Source organism: Mus musculus, chromosome 14 (assembly GCF_000001635.26).
Source record: "Mus musculus strain C57BL/6J chromosome 14, GRCm38.p6 C57BL/6J".
NCBI classification, from domain to species: Eukaryota; Metazoa; Chordata; class Mammalia; order Rodentia; family Muridae; genus Mus; species Mus musculus.
The window spans coordinates 40,817,021-40,835,419 of NC_000080.6; the positions used below are offsets into that span (position 1 = coordinate 40,817,021).

Sequence of the window (18,399 nt, forward strand, 5' to 3'; positions counted from 1 at the left end):
AAAACACTACATATGTATCCACAGTGACAAAGTAACATATACATAGTACAGAAGTCTCTGAAACACTGTTCATGGTCATGAAACAGAAGGTGGAAGGAAGGGCACAAGAAGAGACTGAGTAATTAAGCTGAACCCTACATCCATACCAGGGAATCCTAGTGTGGAAATATCTGCCAGGCAAATTTTTGAGACAGGTTCTTATGCATGCAGGCTGGCCTTAAACTCACTATGTAGCTAAAGATGACCTTGAACATTTGACCCACATCTCTCCCCCTTCTTGAGTACTGAGATTACAGGCTTTCTTCTCCACCTATGCACCCAGTTTAAGTCGTGCTGGGGTTCAAATCCAGGGCTTTGTGCTAAGCAAGCACTCGAATAACTGATGCTAGGTACCAACTCTCCTAACCACGTTTTAATAACAGATGGTACCTCCTGCTGATTTTGAAACGCAGTCTATACAGTGATACCTCCTTGAAACCTCACAGGGATGTCAATGACCCACCCAACTGAAAAAGGAAACTGAGTCACAAAAGCCTGAGCAGTGACTCAAAGCCATGCAAAATAATGAAGTTTGGATTTAAACCTGACATTCTGGTATCGGGGACCATGCCTTCAAATATTACCTTCTACAGTCTAATTAAGTACAGCTTGAAGGTTAAATTGTTGCGATACATGATGTAAAAATCAGAAAACTATGTATTTTCTTATGACCATGAATTTTGGTATTGCTGACTAGCAAATAACACATGGCACATTACTAACTCAAGGTGGAAGATGTCATCAGGGGCTTGAAATCAGTGAAGCTGACATGACTAATATAATCATGAATTAATGGTGTAATTAAAATTTAATTTATCAAAACTGATCACCAGACCTCCATGTGGGCATAGATGATAACTTTGTGTAGGGCTTGAAGTGAACTTGTTGATCTACAGATTTTACATTTGGAATGAATAAACGCCCTGCAGAGGCGTGTGGTGTGGCCTTCCTGTGTAGAACTTGACCTGAGAACTGGGCACTAACCCTCTGATTGAAATGCTGGTGGAGACAAGGAGCCATAGCTGCTGACGTAGCTTATTTTCACCAAGAAAAACAAGCACTGTGGCTCAGAAGGAAGTATGAGCTTCAGAGGAAGGCTGCTAGGGGCTTAGCTCCTGACTACAGCTGGCACCGGCCATTGGAACTTGGCCCAGTGCTGTGGCCTCCCTGGCCTTGGTTTCCTGGCCTGTGAACATGGTTATTGTGCTTTCATAACACAGATGTCACCATGATTGTGAGGACATGTATGCTTAACCCAGAACAATGCTATCAGACTCCACACTCCCTTCCTTCCTTCTTTCTTCTTCTGCCTTCCTCTGGCTGTTAGAAGGCCCTTCCCAAAACAAATAGGAATCCACCCTCACCTAGTCCAGATCCACAGCAGTACTCTGAGCCCAGGCATCTCTGAATGAATAGTTTTCTCTTCTGTCCTTTCTTCTCTTCTTCTTTAACTCTGATTTTGGGTGGCAGGTGGTGGTGGTGGTATTATTGTTGCTGCTGCTGCTGTTGTTATTTAAATTGGTTGGATATTTCATTGTTGTTGTTGTTGTTGTTTATAGCCATGTAACCCAAGCTGCCCTTAAGCTGGTGATTCCCCTGCCTCAGTATCCAAGTGCTGGGATTACAGATGTTTCCCAACATGCCTAGCTAGACAGGTGATTTTTCTATGTGCTCCATTCACAAGGCCTGGGGCCTTTTGTGGATGGATAAAATAAAGATAGCAATATAGAATCCAGGAGACCCTGTTAAAGCAAAATCCTAGTGCAAGCAATTCTGTGACACCTTCTAGACCTGTAAGACTCAATTAGATATTGGAGCTGGAATTCCCATAACACTATCCCAGAACCCCTCAGAACTTCCCTTCTTGTTGCTGAGGTACAACTATTCTTGAAATTATGACAACTGTATTAAAACGAAAGCTGCTTCTCCCTATGACATATGTGAGACATTTGCAAGACAGCATGTGCGTCAACAATGGGACAAATGGCAGAGTGCTGGGCATAGGATCTCAGGGTGCAATTATGAATACAATATTGTTAAAGTCCACAAGACCTCAAATTAGCACTGTGTGTATTCATTTGCTCAGTGTTATTGCTGGAATGTGTTCCAGACATAATTGCAATTTAATGGTTTTCAGGGATAGGACTCAGAAGAGGTAAGCAGGTCATGAGGGCTCTGCCTTCACAAGTGGATCAAAGCCATTGTCTCAAGAATAGGCTTCTTGTTGTAACGTGACTTTGGCCTCTGTGTGTGTGTGTGTGTGTGTGAGAGAGAGAAAGATGGGGGAGGGAGGGGGGAGGGAGGGAGGGAGGAAGGGAGGGAGGGAGCGGGGAGGGAGAGTGATGCATACTTGAGCGTGTGTGTGTGTGTGTGTGTGTGTGTGTGTGTGTGTGTGTGTGTGTGTGAAAGATGGGGGGAGGGAGGGAGGGAGGGAGGGAGGGAGGGAGGGAGGGAGGGAGGGAGGGAGGGAGGGAGGGAGGGAGAATGATGCATGCGCGAGCGTGTGTGTGTGTGTGTGTGTGTGTGTGTGTGTGTGTGTGTGTGCACAGAAGCAAGCTTACCTGTGTGGAGGACAGATGTCATTCTCCTGCTTAGTTTTTTGAGACAGAGCCTCTCCTCTGAACCTGGAGCTTGCCATTTTGGCTATACTGACTGGTCAATGGGCCCTCAGGATCTGCATGTCTCTACTATCACACCCCCAAACCCAGCACTACAGTACAGGATGTGTATGCTGCCATGACTGGCTTCCATGCCAGTGTTGGAGCTCTGAGTTCAGGTATCATGCTCATACCACAATACTGTACCCACTGAGCCATCTCCATGGATCCAGATGTGGCCCCCTCTTACATTTGCCCAGTCTCTTGTTCTCTCACCCTGTTTTGCTCTTCCACATTTTTCCAGGAGACAGTGTAGTAAGAAAACCCTCCTTGAGTGATGGTCCCTCTATCTTGGACTTCTCACACTCCAAAGGTATAAAAACTGGATTTCTTTTCCTTATAAATTTCCCAATATGATGCGCTCTATTGTAATGGCAACAAATGCAGGGGCTGCTGAGGCTCAGTAGGACTAAGTGACATATCCAAGGACAGACATGCCCCAAGGATAAAAACAAATTCAGACAAGAACAGTGGTGACTCTACTGTGGAGATAAGTTGCTATGGCCACATGACTGTTTCCTGCACTCCGGCTAGCTTCAAAGCTGCTCTGGATAGTAGTTCAGAGGGGTGTTCCTGAGACTAAGAGAAGGACTTGGACAGAGAGCCAGCTGCCATCTCCTTGTGCTAACAACAGACAGCCCTCAAATAGTTAGAGAAGAGAAGCCTAGGAGTAGAATTACAGGTATACAGTGCCAGTTAAGGCACAAGACAGGGGAAGACCATGAGCCCCAGAGGTGCTCTGGGCAGCCAGTAGTCTCTTCTACCTCAATATGCCATAGTTCTGAGACTCTACAGCCCTATCTTGGAGTCTATCTATACCTGCTGCACTTGCTCCAGGCTTTCTTCAACCAAAGTTCCTGCCGATTCCATGCCCAACTAACCCTTCAAAGAGAGTTACCTTGTGGAAATCAATGAGATCTGTTAGGGTGGCATGGCGATTAGGGTCCACTCCCAGAAAGCTGTAGAAGTCCCCAGAAGCATCCACAAGGAAGTGTTTGAAGCCTCTCTGCAGGCGGTAGGACAGGGTATAACCCCAGATCTTCTCACTGACCCGGACCAGAAATGCTCCCTCGGTCATATTCTCCAGAAGGTCTTCTGCACTCTCTCGGCTAATAATTCCTAATTCAAAAGAAGAAAATGAGAAGTAAAAATTAAAAAGCCTTGGTAGGTTTTTGCATCTTCTTCTACTTCTCTACCAAACCATTGACTGCCCCTTTCTATCTGGCTCATTTCACAGACGAACCATGTTTTTCCAGGTTGTGGGAAGGAGGAAAGGGGCCTTGGGGAATTAGCTGGTCTCTGCTTCTACAAAAGTCTACTGACCCAGAACAACCAGCAATGAGGCTGGGGATAGAATTTCTACAGGGACCAGAGTGAAGCATGCTCTTATCTAAATTAAACCACACTAATTTGGATTAATTGGGTAAGCAAGGAATTACTAATGAACTGGAATTATAGCATCTATTGATTACAAATACTAGAGAGCCTTAAAGCCCAGAGTTAATGACTAGCCAGAATGATGGAGGACCATGCCACATTGACTGGGTTCAGTAGATGAAACCCAAATGGTGTTTTCTCCTACAGCAGAAGTGTTCAACCTTGTGACATTGAAACACAAAACTGTCAGCAACAAAGCTCACTCTAAAATAATGTACAATCAGAATGCCTGAGGTATGTTTATAATCTTCTTCATAGCTGTCTGAGGCATATGTAGTCCCTGTATATGAGCAAAGATTCCTCTGAATGTCTATGCACACTGAGCACAAGTTTTCTTAGTGGGTAAAATAATAGAACTCTATTTCACACAAGAACTAGAACCTTCTCTGGTACTTTGGCCTATGCCATGTGGTACCACAAGAGTATAAAAGTCAGGCCTGTCTTTGGAATTACATATGCATTGGCAGCAACCTCTAGAAGTTCTTTTATGAAGCTGCCTTCATCCACATGACTGGGAGAAGGAAAGTATTTGCTAAATCAAACTCTGAAGAGCAGGGGGTAGAGAGGGAAGCAGAAAAAGTATATTCATTCTTCAATACTTCCCTCACCAAGAGATCTTCTGCCAAAATCTTAACTTCTCCAGTGCCCTTTGATATTTGCATGATTCAACCCAGACCTACTGTAGTTTTCAAGTCCAATAAAAAGTTTCAAATGTTTTTGGTTGGTTAGGTGGTTTTGATCCTAGTAATGGTTATGGGTTTGCTGAGTCTTGTCATGTTCTACTGTTTTAGAAGAGCAATGAATTGCAGCAAATCCCCTTCTGCACACCTACTGGACCACTTGAAAAAATGTATGCACCCTTTATGTTCCTTATGCCTGAGGCAGGGGACAATGCACCCACACTACAAATGCTGCTTTTAAAGACAGTCGACGTGCCTGAGGGCTACCTCTCACGTTCTCTACCAGGACTAGGAACAATGGCAACCAAGCTGGCCAGCTCTCCCCAACTAGGCAAAGTAAGTGGATAGTCCAGGAGATAAAGGAGGAGGAGAAGGAAGGCCTCATAACAACAGAATAGCTAAAAAAAAAAAAAAAAAAAAAAAAAGAGTACATTGTCCCATGCAGAGATAGACCAGAGAGATATATCAGAAGCACAGAAAAATCAGTTGTGATAGGTTTTTTATTGGTTATTTTATTTATTTACTTTTCAAATGGTATCCCTCTTCCCGGTTTCCCTTCCACAGACCCCCATCTCCCCCTCCCCCTGCTTCTATTAGGGTACTCACCCACCCACTTCCACCTCACCTCCCTAGCGTTCCCCTAAGTTGGGACATCAAGCCTCCACAGGACCAAGGGCATTCCCTCTCATTGATGCCAGAAAAGGCCATCCTCTGCTACATACTTGGCTGGAGCCATGAATTCCTCCATTTGTACTCTTTGGTTAGTGGTTTTGTCCCTGGGAGCTCGGGGACAGGGGGGGAAGGGGGGTGGGTCTGGCTGGTTGATATTGTTGTTCTTCCTATGGGGTTACAAACCCCTTCAGTTCCTTCAGTTCTTCCCCTAACTCCTCCATCGGGGTCCCCATGCTCAGTCCAATGGTTGGCTGTGAACATCCACATCTGTACTGGTCAGGTTCTGGAGTTGTGATAGTTTTAACTGTCAACTTGACACAATGTAAAATCTCAAGATACTATCTAGATAAGTCTGGCCTGTATGCATATCTATACAGAAAAGTGGGTACCATTCCCTAGTTTGGGGTCCTGGGCTGTATAAAAATAGAGAAACCTAGCTGAGCACTAAGCATGCAAACTTTTACTTTTTTTCTGCTCTGGACTGTAGAATTAATGTGACCAGCAGCTTCAAGGTCATGGCCCTGATTTACCCTACAGTGATGGACTGTAACCTAGAACTATAAGCCAAATAAATACTTTATCCCCTAAATTGCATCTTATTCAGGCATTCTGTTACAAAAACAGAAATAATTCTAAAACAAGGCTGTGCATAAGTTAGGGTCTTCCTATCCTAGGAACCACATCATTACTACATTTCTAAGTCATGACATTGGTATCTAGTTCTCTCATTATGAATTGATTATAAACAGCTCCATTTTGAGGCATGACAGCCAAAGACTGTCCTAAGGGCCATGAGAAACTCACTAGCTAGACATACTATGACACCCATCTCATCTAGTCTTGAATAACATCTAAATATCAGCAGACTGTAACAGAGAATATAAAGGTTCAAGATTTCCCAAGGGCATGGAAATGGTGAGGGTAAAGTCCAGACTTGGACTTGGGTCTTCAGACCTCCTCAGTCCTCCAAGGGTTCTTTGCTCTCTACACTGTGTTAACTCATAAAGGACAGAAATGCTAGAAAACACAATAAAAGAGAAATTAGGGTAGACTGCATTGAGGCACTGAAGAAGAAGTGTGACTTGATAGCTTGGTAGATTGTATGTAAACAGCAAGGGGGAACATTTGCAAGGTGTTAACAGGAAAACATGCGTTGAAAGAGTAACAAAGTCTATTCATGGGCCACTCATATAAATGTAATGTTAAGGAAGTGGACAAAGGTTCAGAGACATGGAGGACAAAACAGAAACTCTGACAACTGTATATTCTAATCCTGAAAAGGAAGCAAGAAGAGAAGGGAGGGCAAATAGAGGGAGGTCTTAAAACCGAGTGGTTGAGAATCATCAAAGGCATGTGTTAACGTTGTACAGAGATACTTAATATTCCCTTTGCCAACCAGGGAGTACAGGCAGATTTCTAATAAAGATCAAACAGGGTAACTTCTCAGTTGCAGTAACAGAAGCCATAGGAAATTAGATTAATATAGTCAGTGTGCTAAGAGCAAAACAACTACATTTAATAAGACAATCTTTCAAGGAGATGGGTACAATAAAGTCATCCTCAGAAAAGTAATTTGAGGAAGTTAATTAATAAAGGATATATTTCAGAAAAAAAAAGAAAGAAACTATTCCCTGGCAGAGAATGTGAGAATCCAGAAGGAATCGTGAGTACATGTTGTAGGTCAGTATAAAAACAAACAAACAAACAAAACTAATATCACAGCACAATGAGAACAGACAAGAGTTTTTTAAGATCAATTATAATAGATAATGAACATTCAGTACCTATACACAATGGAATTTTATTCAGCTGTAAAAGAAAATGAAATGATGGAATTTGCAGCAAGATGGATGGTTGGGAAATAAGTGGAGTAACCCAGACTCAGAAAGACAAACGTGTTTTTCCCACTCAAGTATGTATTCTAGCATCAAATCTTTATACATGTGTGTTTAATTTGGAGTACCTACAGAATCCAGAACTAGAAATGAGCCATTCCTGCAGAGGGGGTTGAAATATATTAAGGGAGGAGGTATCCTATTTTGGTTTCTATTTTTCTGATAAACAAAAACAATTTGAGAAGGAAGGTTTCATTGGATTACAGTTGTGGTACATCACTGAGGGAAGTCAGGATAGGAAGGAGCTCAAGGCAGGAATTAGAGGCAGAATCTGAGCAAAGGCTTGGTCCCTGTGATTTGCCCAGCCTTCCTTCTTAGATCACCAAGAACCACCTAAATGTGAGGAGCAATGCCTGCAGAGAACTGGGCCTTGTTTTACATATCTGCTTACAGGCAAACCAATGGAATCATTTCCTCAACTGAGAGTCTTCCTCCCAAATAGCTTCAGCTTGTGTCACGTTCAAGGCAAAGAACTAACCAGGACAGGGCAAGAGCAGAAATCAAAAGATAATGGAAGCAGAAAATGAATGAGGAAAAGAATTCAACAAAGTATGAAAGGCAAGATTAACTGAAGAGTAAACACACTGAGACTCCTTTTATGTCACAGAACTAACGAAGTGCTGAGAAATTAACAGATAAGCAACAAGTGGAAGAAAAGATAGATAAAGCATTTGGAATCAGGATCCCACCTGGTGGAAGAGAGGGGTCTGCACTTGCACAGCACACAGAGCTCCTCAAGATTGTTGCTGTGCCCACTCAACCTTTTCTTCTTGACCTCAGTGCCCTCAGTGGGCATCTCTACTTGACCTTGTACTTTCTAGCTCTCAGTATGGTAAGTAAATAAATGTATACTCCTTATAGATTACCCAGACTCAGATAGCTGTTATAGCCATCCAAATAGACTATGACAACTTGCAGTTACAAACAATGATGGGAACAAGACACTAACACAAGACCTTCATGGCATAAAAGCCTACAGAGGACGACAGAAACAGACAGATGGATCTAAGGATGCTCCTTAAGGATGCTCTCTAAGGATTAGAAAGCAAGAGGCTGACTCAACGAAACTGGAGGGCTAACCATGACTACAAGAAGCTAAAGTGAGACTACCCATGGCCACCTTCACTAAGAACGGAATCAAAACTCAGCACGATACAGACATATTCTAGGTCAGCAGAGAGTAGAACTACTAGGACGTGCGGCCTTGTTGGAATAGGTGTGGTCTTGTTGGAGGAAGTGTGTCTCTAGGGGTGGGCTTTGAGGTCTCAAATGCTTAAGCTGAATCCAGTGTTTCTCTGTTCCTGCCACCCATGGATCTCTCAGTTATTCTCCAGCTTGATGTCCACCATGACAGCAATGGACTAAAAGTCTGAACTCTAAGTCAGCCCCAGTTAAATAATTTCCTTTATTAGAGTTGCTGTAGTCATGGTGTCTCTTAGCAGCAATAGAACACTGACTAGGACTCCAGCCATCTCAGGAAGCCAGCCTCTATGTCTGCAAACACTGCATACATTCAGAAGAGAAAGTTCTGTGGAGTTGGAAATACTTCCCCTGGAAAAGGTCAGAAGAATTAATTTTACATAAAAACTTAGTCACAGAGAAGCAAGAAGGTCAAATCACATTACCGTGAGAGGAAAGTAGTGACCAGAAGTTCTCCCCTGTAGGTGACACATGCATATGTCACCCACATGTATGCACAGTTTGCCCTCTATATACCTGCAGGTTCTGCAACAACAAAAGACAACATCAGGAGAATCTACTCTGTACCAAATACACATAGACTTTTGTCTTCTCATGATTTTCTAAGCCATATCATATAACACCCGTGTATATAGCACATATATCTTATTCAGCAGTGTAAGTCATCTAAGACAACATGTGCATGGGGATATAGATGGCTGATATGCATATACTACACAGTTATAAAATGGACTTAATATACTGGAGTTTGATATCACTTGAGGGTCTGAAGCCAAGCACATATGGATCCCTAGAAGAAAGTGCATATATAAGAACTCTTTCAGGAAACTGTGTTACACTTACCTGACAGGGTGGCTATTTGCTGGAGAGAAAAGAATGCAAGTGAAAGGCAAAGATAAAGTTCAGTAACTCAATAAATGGGGGCAGCCTTGTTTCTCCTGACAATGGTTAGTTATGAGGTTGAGGGAAGGAAGGAGGTGGTTAATGACCTCAACTTTCTGCAGCTAGGGTTCTCCCAAAGGTCCAGCCTCCTAAGGGACCATCAAGTAAAGGGGCAAGATGACCTCACAGTTACACTTGAAGGTGAATGGCCTCAGCTAAAAGTCATTGATGGAAGATGATGAATTGTACGGTGTCCAAAATGGCCAGGTTGTTTGGTCTGATCAGGATAGAGAGGTGCCCCTGAGGCCTGCCATGCCAAAAATAAGACCATTATTCTACCAGCTATGGATCATCTCAGTGGGAATAGTGAACACAGATGACAAGGCCCAGAGGATAACTTCCTATGACTCCCTCCCAAGGCTCTTTCACTAATGGGGTCTTGCACTAAGACACCATCTTGGAAAGAGGACTGAAGTTAGTCCCATCAAAGCAAGAAGGTGGACTGTGAGCTTAAACGATTGAACTTTCACCAGAAGATAAAAGAGCTAAACTGAAAGATATGCATAACAAAGACACATGACTACTTTTTTCTGATGCAAAAAATTGATGGTCACTTTTTTTACATGTATGTGCAGGAAAGCACCATGGTGCAGACATTTGAAAGTCGGAGGACAAACTGGAGTTGATTCTCTCCTTCCAACTTATAGGCTGGGGCACTTAGCTTAGACCAGTGGGTTTGGCCATCTCACTCCTGCTAATTACCAGTTTCAACTAAAACATAAAAAGTATGCCAATTTACAGTATACCATGTGATTGTCTGACATCATTATATAAAACTGTCATGGAAAGAAGATTATATGAGTTTTGTTCATCATTAATAGTAACTAAGAGTCCAGAGTAAGGGAAGATTGCTTATCAAAACATTCAAGTTAAGGGCTAGTGAGATGGCTCAGCAGTCACGAGTGCTTTCTGCTCCTACAGAGGATCACAGATGGATTTCCATTGGTTCCCAATGGTCTCAAACTCCAGTTCCAGGGGGATTCAATGACCTCTTCCCTGGGCACGCACACACACACACACACACACACACAGAGAGAGAGAGAGAGAGAGAGAGAGAGAGAGAGAGAGAGAGAATAAATAAACAAAAGCCAAACAAATCAAAGCATGTTAGAAAATCGAGTTCCATTTGTTTACATCTCTCTAGGAACAATTTAAAAGTCTGAACAAAGGATGGGTGTGGAGCCCAAATGTCAGAGTGCTTAACCAGCATGCACAGATGAGGAGGCTCCATCCTTAGCACCACATAAACTGGAACTGATGGCATAAGCCACAGCCTATACTCCCAGCACTTGGGAGTGGAAGCCAGAGGATTAGACATTCAAAGCCATTTTCAGAGAGTTTAAGGTTAATCTGAGCTACATGATACCCTGTCACAAAAGAAAAAAAATAAAGAAGGAGCAACAAAAACGTAGGCAATACTACTACAGCACATCATGTAATTACCTTAAATGTATGGTTTTGACCGTGGTAGTTTATATTAAAATCATCATATTTCACAAATCTAAGACCTAATAGCAGAACAACCTTCTGGATTTTCTTTTTCTTCCACTCTATCCCCATTTCTAGAAATGTGTCTGGACTTGGGCTATCAATAAGTAGCACAGAGTAAGTGCAGTCCCTGGGCTGGTATATATGAGACATTGGTACTGTGCCAACCACTGTTCTGCGAGGTATCCAGGTTTAGTTTGCTAAGGCTTCACACTGGTCTTTTGAGGCAGATATCCACACCCCTCATTTTGCAGGGTAAAGAACAAAGCATGAAAAGACTGGGTTACTTATCAAGGTCTCACAGCAAATGAATGGCAGAGGCAGGAGAGAGGAACAGTCTGACTAGCAATCGATTCTCCCCAGAGCCTCCCATGCAGGAATCAAGAGGATTGTGTGAGCATGATGTAGATTAGCATAACCAGTTCTTCCCCAAGTAGACTTAACTCAGAAGGCATTGAAGCTTCTTGGCTGGCTGAGCTCTAGGTGAGCTAGGACCAGCGCTCTAGGTGCAGACGGAGGAAAGGCTAACCACCCTTGGGTATGCCCAGGGGTGTGATGTGGAGAGAGGAGACAGCAATTAGAATCTACAAAGAAGAAATGATATCCAGTTTTGAAGTCTTTCAAATACAGACAGACTGTGGGCCTGGGTACCAGAGGTTTTCCATGGAGATCTCTGTCCAGGTCTGGTTCAAGGGTTCCATCGAAGTGAAGAGAGTGCAGGCAGGAAGATGAATTCTCTGCCGTGCCTTCCAGGTCACTCAGTAACTCCGAGCTGCTCTGAACTGAGTTGGGTCGGGCTGGGCTGACAAAAAAAGCTGACTATCCAATGATCCAGTGAGGAGTGCGGCAGAACCTCCGGTGACTCTTTGGGAGAGAAGATCTCTTCCCGAGTGTTACAGGACTTGGAACAAAAGACTCAGACAAAGGAATAGTTCTCGAGTACCTTTAATTCCCTGGGGTGGTGATCCAGGGTTCGACAGCAGTTACCTCTCATTGGCATGGGCTGAGAGTTTGGGGGAAACCTTATTTGCATGTGGGAAGACTTGGTGCTGTTCCTACATGGCTGATAGCCATGTGCCTCTCCTGTGGGGGCTGTGGGGGCAGTAACTTCGACAGAAGCCAGGGGTCCAGGAGACATGATCGAACGCCTTCTGTCCCATGTAGGTGGAAATTACCTCCCACCGGAGTTCAAGACCTAAACTCGACTGGAGACCAGGCTGTCTGTGCGTAGCCCATTGCCCCAAGACAGACTCATTACCAGACACTGAGAGATTAAGTTCAGTGACCCCTGTGTATCTGAGGAAGGTGATTCCAGGATCCATCCATATAACCTGACCCAGTATTTGCACATAACCTATGAAAACCTTCCATATTAGGTACTTTAAGTCATCTCTAGATGGCACATAGTATCTAATTCAATTGTGTGTGTGTGTATAAATTGGATCCAATTATAAAAAAATATATATATTATATATTTCCGTCCTCGGTGAATCCATGGACACAGAACCCAAAGACATAGAGCATAAAGGGAGGCTCATGGAGACTATGACCATGGTGGGAAGTAGGGTACTGTTACCATAAGTGAGACACAAACCCAGATGATCTTGTTCTCCCTTACACACTTCAGATGTCACAGCTATAGTAATGCCCCAAAGCAAACAGCCTCCATGCCTACCTGGACCCTTAATGGGAATGAAGGAGGACACCTGAATCTCCCTGCAGGAGTCTAGAGCTCATAGCAGCTCAATAACCACAGTGCCCTCTATTGAGCATCATCAAGAAATGACAGGACCACTATCAGGAGACAAGCCCTTCCTTGGAGTTGCCCAGGGTCGCTGGCTACTGCAAAAGGATCATGCATAAGCAAGGATGTATACTGAGTTAGAAAACAAGCCATACCACCTCCACCCTCCCACCAGTATGACCTTACTGTCCAAAATCTGGCATTTACAGTCAGGAGCCTAGTTTCCTGTGTTGCTGCATTTTAAGTATAGACCTTAAGTAGACACATTCTGACACCCCGTAACTTCTGTCCAAAATCCCACTAGATGCTCTCAAATACCATGAGCACCATGATCACTACCAAAATATTTCCTCAGCAAAAGGAGGGCACTTCATAAGTGCCATGCTCTAACAGACCCATAAATCTGCCGGTTCACACAGCCTCAAACCTGACCCAGGGCTCCGTCTCCTTCTCAACCCCAATTCCATCCTTGGAAATCATTAACCAGGAACTGAAGCCACCCAGGTAACCAAATGAGCTCTTTTTATTTCTCTGCCAGGGCTTCACTCTGAGAAAGAAAAGGCGTGCAGGCAGGCCAGCTGCCCCGGTTCCCTTTTTTATGAGTCTCAATTTATCTGACGCGCATATTTCTTAAAGCTTTTGCCGCGGCTTCGCCTCACCGGCTGACAACTCCCCCATTACCACTTAGCTATTTCTCATTCGTTTTTTGTGACTTTCCTTTCTTATTGCCACACTTTGCAGACAATATCATTAAGAAGGCTGGAGTTATTAAGCTCTTCATTCTCAACGGTTTCTCAAAGCATCCGAAAGCCACAGCGATTGTGATGAATGTGCTCAAACACGTTCACTTTTTTATACTTCCAAATGAAATTGAACCGTGGCTAACTGCTGAGACAAGGGTTTTAGTGGCTAGGCTTCCCAGCTCCAGGTACGCTTACGCACAAGAGGCATTATTGCCCCGACTCTGTTCACAGCTGATGTGCCAGGTTCTAATCACTAAGGCCACTTGTGCAGGTCAGCGTCTCTATGAAAAGCACCTTAGATGGTCAGCATAAAAAAAAAAAAAAAAAAAAAAACAAGTTTGCTTATGGTCAGGCAGACCCACTGTAGGTCTCTGGTGGAGGGGTTGGTGGCATGGGATGTGGGGAACACGCTCATCTTCTGGGGAGGAACCCAAAGAGAATTAATGAGTAACCCCATCACCATTCCCAATAATCCCACTCAAGATCACACTCCCAATAGCCTTCCAAGGTTTGTCCGCCCTCTAAGCACACCTCCCAGTGAACAGTCTTTATCATATTGACTTTTGGAGACAAACACGTCCAACTTGTACGTGACAGCGTAAGAGATCTCATCACCTAGCAAAATTTTTTTTTTCTGAAGCTAGCTATGTATTCTCCGTAGGACTTATCTCAACTGGATGTATTCATTTATGGCATGGTGACTTGTGTACTGTCAGTCTTTTAACCCACCCAGCTGCAGAGACCAGGCTGTTTTCTTCTGTAGATGGAGATGAGCCTCCCCTGCTTAGACCTGCCTACCATCTTCTGCCAAAAGAGGTGGGATCTTTCCTTGCTCTCTGTCTATGCAATTTTAACAGAGATGGACTCTGTCAACACCTGTTTTAGACAGTCTTAAGACAGCCCATTTGGGCAGGTCACCTACCAGGCCACAGCAATTGGCTTAGAGTTGATCCTATAAGCAAATCAGAGCCACCAAGGCAGGCAACCAGGAACAATACTGGGACTGTGGAGTGAAAGCAAGCCCGCTCTACTGCTGCATTTGAGCTTGGAAGCAAGTAGGCACGGCACCTCAAACAGCTGCTTCCGAATGAAAGCAACAGTGAGTGGGAAAGGGCCAGTGGCTGAAACATACACATGCCTCAGACCAGATAAAGCTTGGAACTGGACCTGGCTGGGGGGTTGGGAGGGAGGCTTTTCAGTCATGTGAGCTGACTTTCTTTTGGCAATGTTGCTGTTCATTCTTCTATCATCTGCAACTGAACATAAGTCCCATGCGGACTTAGGTGTATCGTGAGTAATCAACTAGTTGTTTATTTGCTCTAAGATGGACTTACTTGGCAGAGAGGTTGAGAGATGTAAAGTCCAAGGTTGAACAGTTTCAACAACTACACTTCTAGTAAATGCCTTTGGCTGGGAAATAGCATGGCAGGGAGCAGAATCAAATTTGTACACGCAGAAGAGATCACATCACAAGGCAGGAAGAGGGGTGGGAGACAGTTTTGCTCCATTATACAACAAAGTCCTCTCTGACAACTGACTGGGGCCACCTGAGCACGATTCAGCTCACTCCTGAGGGCTGTGCACCAACCTGCTCTTTTCCAGGCTCTTTCCATGATACATACTAACACAGTAGAGACCGGGGCCACAGCACTGTACTATGTAACATCTACTACAGTTTGTTATAACCCTCACCAAAGCCCTCTGTCTCTTACTTTTATAACCACTTATTATTATTATTTATTATATTTTGATTAAATCAAGCCCTGACTCCCCCTTCTCCAATTTTTTCCATATCTCTACCATTCATCTCTACCAACTCCAGGTATTAATTTTTAATTACTTAACTGCCTTAACACAAGAGAGCTGACCTCCTAATGCCCCTGTTCAGGTAACTCAACAGCCCCTAAAACTAGTAATTTCCTGTTTTACTGTATTCTTTACCTAAGACCTTTGTAGACTGCATGAACCTGAGACAGCACACTTCAGGAGTTCCCTGGGAACTGAAGCTTGGGGGTAGGGGGGATGCCAGCAACCTCAGAAGATGAAACAAGTCCCAAGCAGAAAGGAGCCCACAGTCCAGGACAGCTGAGTACTCCCTATAAAGGCACGATCACTTCAATGTGCAGGACCTACGAGGATGGTTCCCCATCACTGTGTTCCTTGAGGCAATTTCAGAGTCTCAGTTTCTTCTTCACTAATGAGATAGTGACATGGCTGAACTACACCATGCAGTGAAAAGCTCCTGAGATTGAGAAGCCAGATCACAGAATGTGAAACCCTCCATGCTCATTTACTAGCAATGTAGCTTGAGGCAAGTAGCTATAGTCTTTTGGACTTCCATTTCTTCATCTAGACAATAGTATGGACAATGATGGACAATGCATGGTGATACCAGAAAGATAAACTAAGTGGACATATATGGAACCTAAAGAATGTCTAGCATACTGGGAGCTCCTTACACAAAATGGTCAGTATTATTACCTACTCTCAGTTTGGGTTTTATTGCTATGAAGAGGCACCATGGCTGTGCCAACTGTTATAAAGAAAACCTTTAATTGCTTACACTTTCAGAGGTTTAGTCCATTATCATTATGGTAGGAAGCCTGGCAGCATGCAGGTAGACGTAGTGCTGGAGAAGTTTTGGGAGGAGTAAATGAAATATTGGATAGTCAATGTGTATTTGATATAGCATCAAAACAAAGTAAATGTTCAAAACCCTATTGAAATATTATTTAAAAAAATCCACCATACTCCCACAGGACATAGCCGCAAAGATACAGCCCAGTGCATGCTTGAGAACGAGGAATGACGCATCCCTTATCAATGGAAGCCACAGAGCTAAATGCTGCCTTTGTGTGCCCAGGTACATAGCTCCATATCATATGCAGGGTTTGGGAGCAGAGCCAGCAGTAGAATTATAGACAACTAAAGCAAAGTCAGAACCTTAGGGATACCAGTGCAATCTGCTTTCCTTAAGCTAAAGTAATATTGTTCTTTGTAATCCCCTTTGGGCCTATCTAACCAATTCACATTTTCAGGAAAAGAATGAAAACAGTTCTTTTATTTCTTGGTGGGAATACCTTAAGCAAAACTGGTAAAAAGAAGCTGAGCTCATAGTTCACTGGAAGAACGCTTGCTTCGCATTTGCAAGGCCTCAGATTCCATCTTCAGTACTACAAAAACAAAGGAAATGGGTCCAAGTGACCTACTCTTTACACCTCAAGAAAGCTTTTCATTTGAGACCAGAACTGGTAGAAGATTTTTCTTTTCAAATACTGCTCAGGAGAGGCTCTAGGAGAGCTTTTTAACTGAGCTTGTGCACCAGCCCTCCAAATGGCCTGTGTGACACCTATGGCTTTTGGAAATGACTTCAGTAATGATCATTGTGGTTTGAATAGGAATGCTTGGCCTATAGGAAGTGGCGCTATTAGGAGATGTAGCCTTATTGGAGTAGGTGTGGCCTTGCGGGAGGAAGTGTGTCACTATTGAGGTAGGCTTTAGATCTCCTGTGTTCAAGTTATGCTCAGTGTGGAAGAGTCAGTCTTCTGGTGGCTGCCTTCAGATCAAGATGTAGAACTCTCAGCTCCTTCTCCAGCCCCATGTCTGCCTGGAGGCTGCCATGCTTCCTGTCCTGATGATAATGGACTAAACCTCTGATGATGTAAGCCAGCCCCAATTAGGTTTTCCTTTATACGAGCTGCCATGGTCATAGTGTCCCTTCACAACAATAAAACCCTAATTAAGAGAATCCGAATGAAAGAAATTTTTGATTTGTGCTTTTAATTTAAGAGGGAAGGCTAAATTAGTATCATCTTCCTTTGATGGAGTCACGTGGTGTCATCAATTCCTTCTTCTCTGAGTGAGAAGACTGATTTACAGTGTGCCCTGGGGGTATGAAGCCTCTGGTGTGTTCACTTCAAGTCCCACTGTTCACCTTCCAAGACCACTATGTTGATTAACACATATAACATGTTGTAGCATTTATTTGTAAAATGTAATACTTGTAACACTCAGAACAAGACCGGGTGTTGTTGTGCCCAGTGCTGGCTGGTGCCTCACATAAATTTTTAGAGCTTGAGTCATGGTCCTGAGATCTCAGCAACGACTCCTGAAGAGAAATATCCTCACAAAGGCCTCAAGGTTCTTCTCCACTGATCTTGAAAGCTAAGGGTAAGCACCTCGTGGGCTCACTCTCTCCACCTGTCTCAGAAATTCTAGGCCCAGAAACTAAAAACAAAGTAAGCATTCTCAGACAGCTCTTCAAGTTAGGTTAGAGGATGCACATCAGCTCCGCTCTGCAAGGTCATGGAGCAGAGGGAATAAGAGGCTGGTTGTACCACAAGCACTTCTCAGTAAGTGCTTATAAACCCATTGACGATATCCCTTATCATCATATCTATCCCTAGATAGCAGAGAATTCAAGGAGGAGTAAAACAGTCAAAATGGAATACATAAAATCCTGTGTCATGTTTAAACTCCTGGACTTACTGGTGGAGAAAGATTGGGTCAGTTCCTCCAGCTTTCTGGGCCTCATGGTGGTCACCTGTAAAGGGATGTCCATGCTCACTTCAAGAAGCCCTTGGGGGATGTTGTATATCAAACTACATAGTGCAAGTAAACATGAAGAACTACATGAAGTGGAACATGGGAAGGGAGGCCATCCTAACTTCTAGGCTCCCTGAAGACAGCACTGACTGGAATGCCAGCTTCAAACTTAGTGCTTGCCACAATAAGCACCATACCAGTAGCATGTCACCTGGGTCAGGTCAGCCTCATTTAAATTAGGGTGAGGCCACACTTGGGACCCACTCCCAGCATGTGAGCAGAATTCAACAGGACTCATTTACTGATGCCACACCTATTGGTAACCACATAACCCTTTTCTATGCCAAGCCCCAAGGG

The 18,399-nt window shown here is 43.7% G+C and overlaps 1 protein-coding gene across 7 annotated transcripts in view; it reads right to left on the reverse strand.

Moving 5' to 3' along the window:
* Sh2d4b (SH2 domain containing 4B) overlaps positions 1–18,399 on the reverse strand; it is a 90,817-nt gene that overhangs the window by 5,500 nt on the left and 66,918 nt on the right. For 6 of the 7 annotated variants that reach the window (XM_006519136.2, XM_006519137.3, XM_017316059.2 and 3 more), the window contains one exon: positions 3,595–3,815. In XM_006519136.2, the coding sequence (XP_006519199.1) occupies positions 3,595–3,815 (221 nt within the window). Of the gene's footprint in view, positions 1–1,403; positions 1,543–3,594; positions 3,816–18,399 lie in introns of all 7 variants that reach the window. The other variant, XR_383190.3, reaches the window with a different exon arrangement.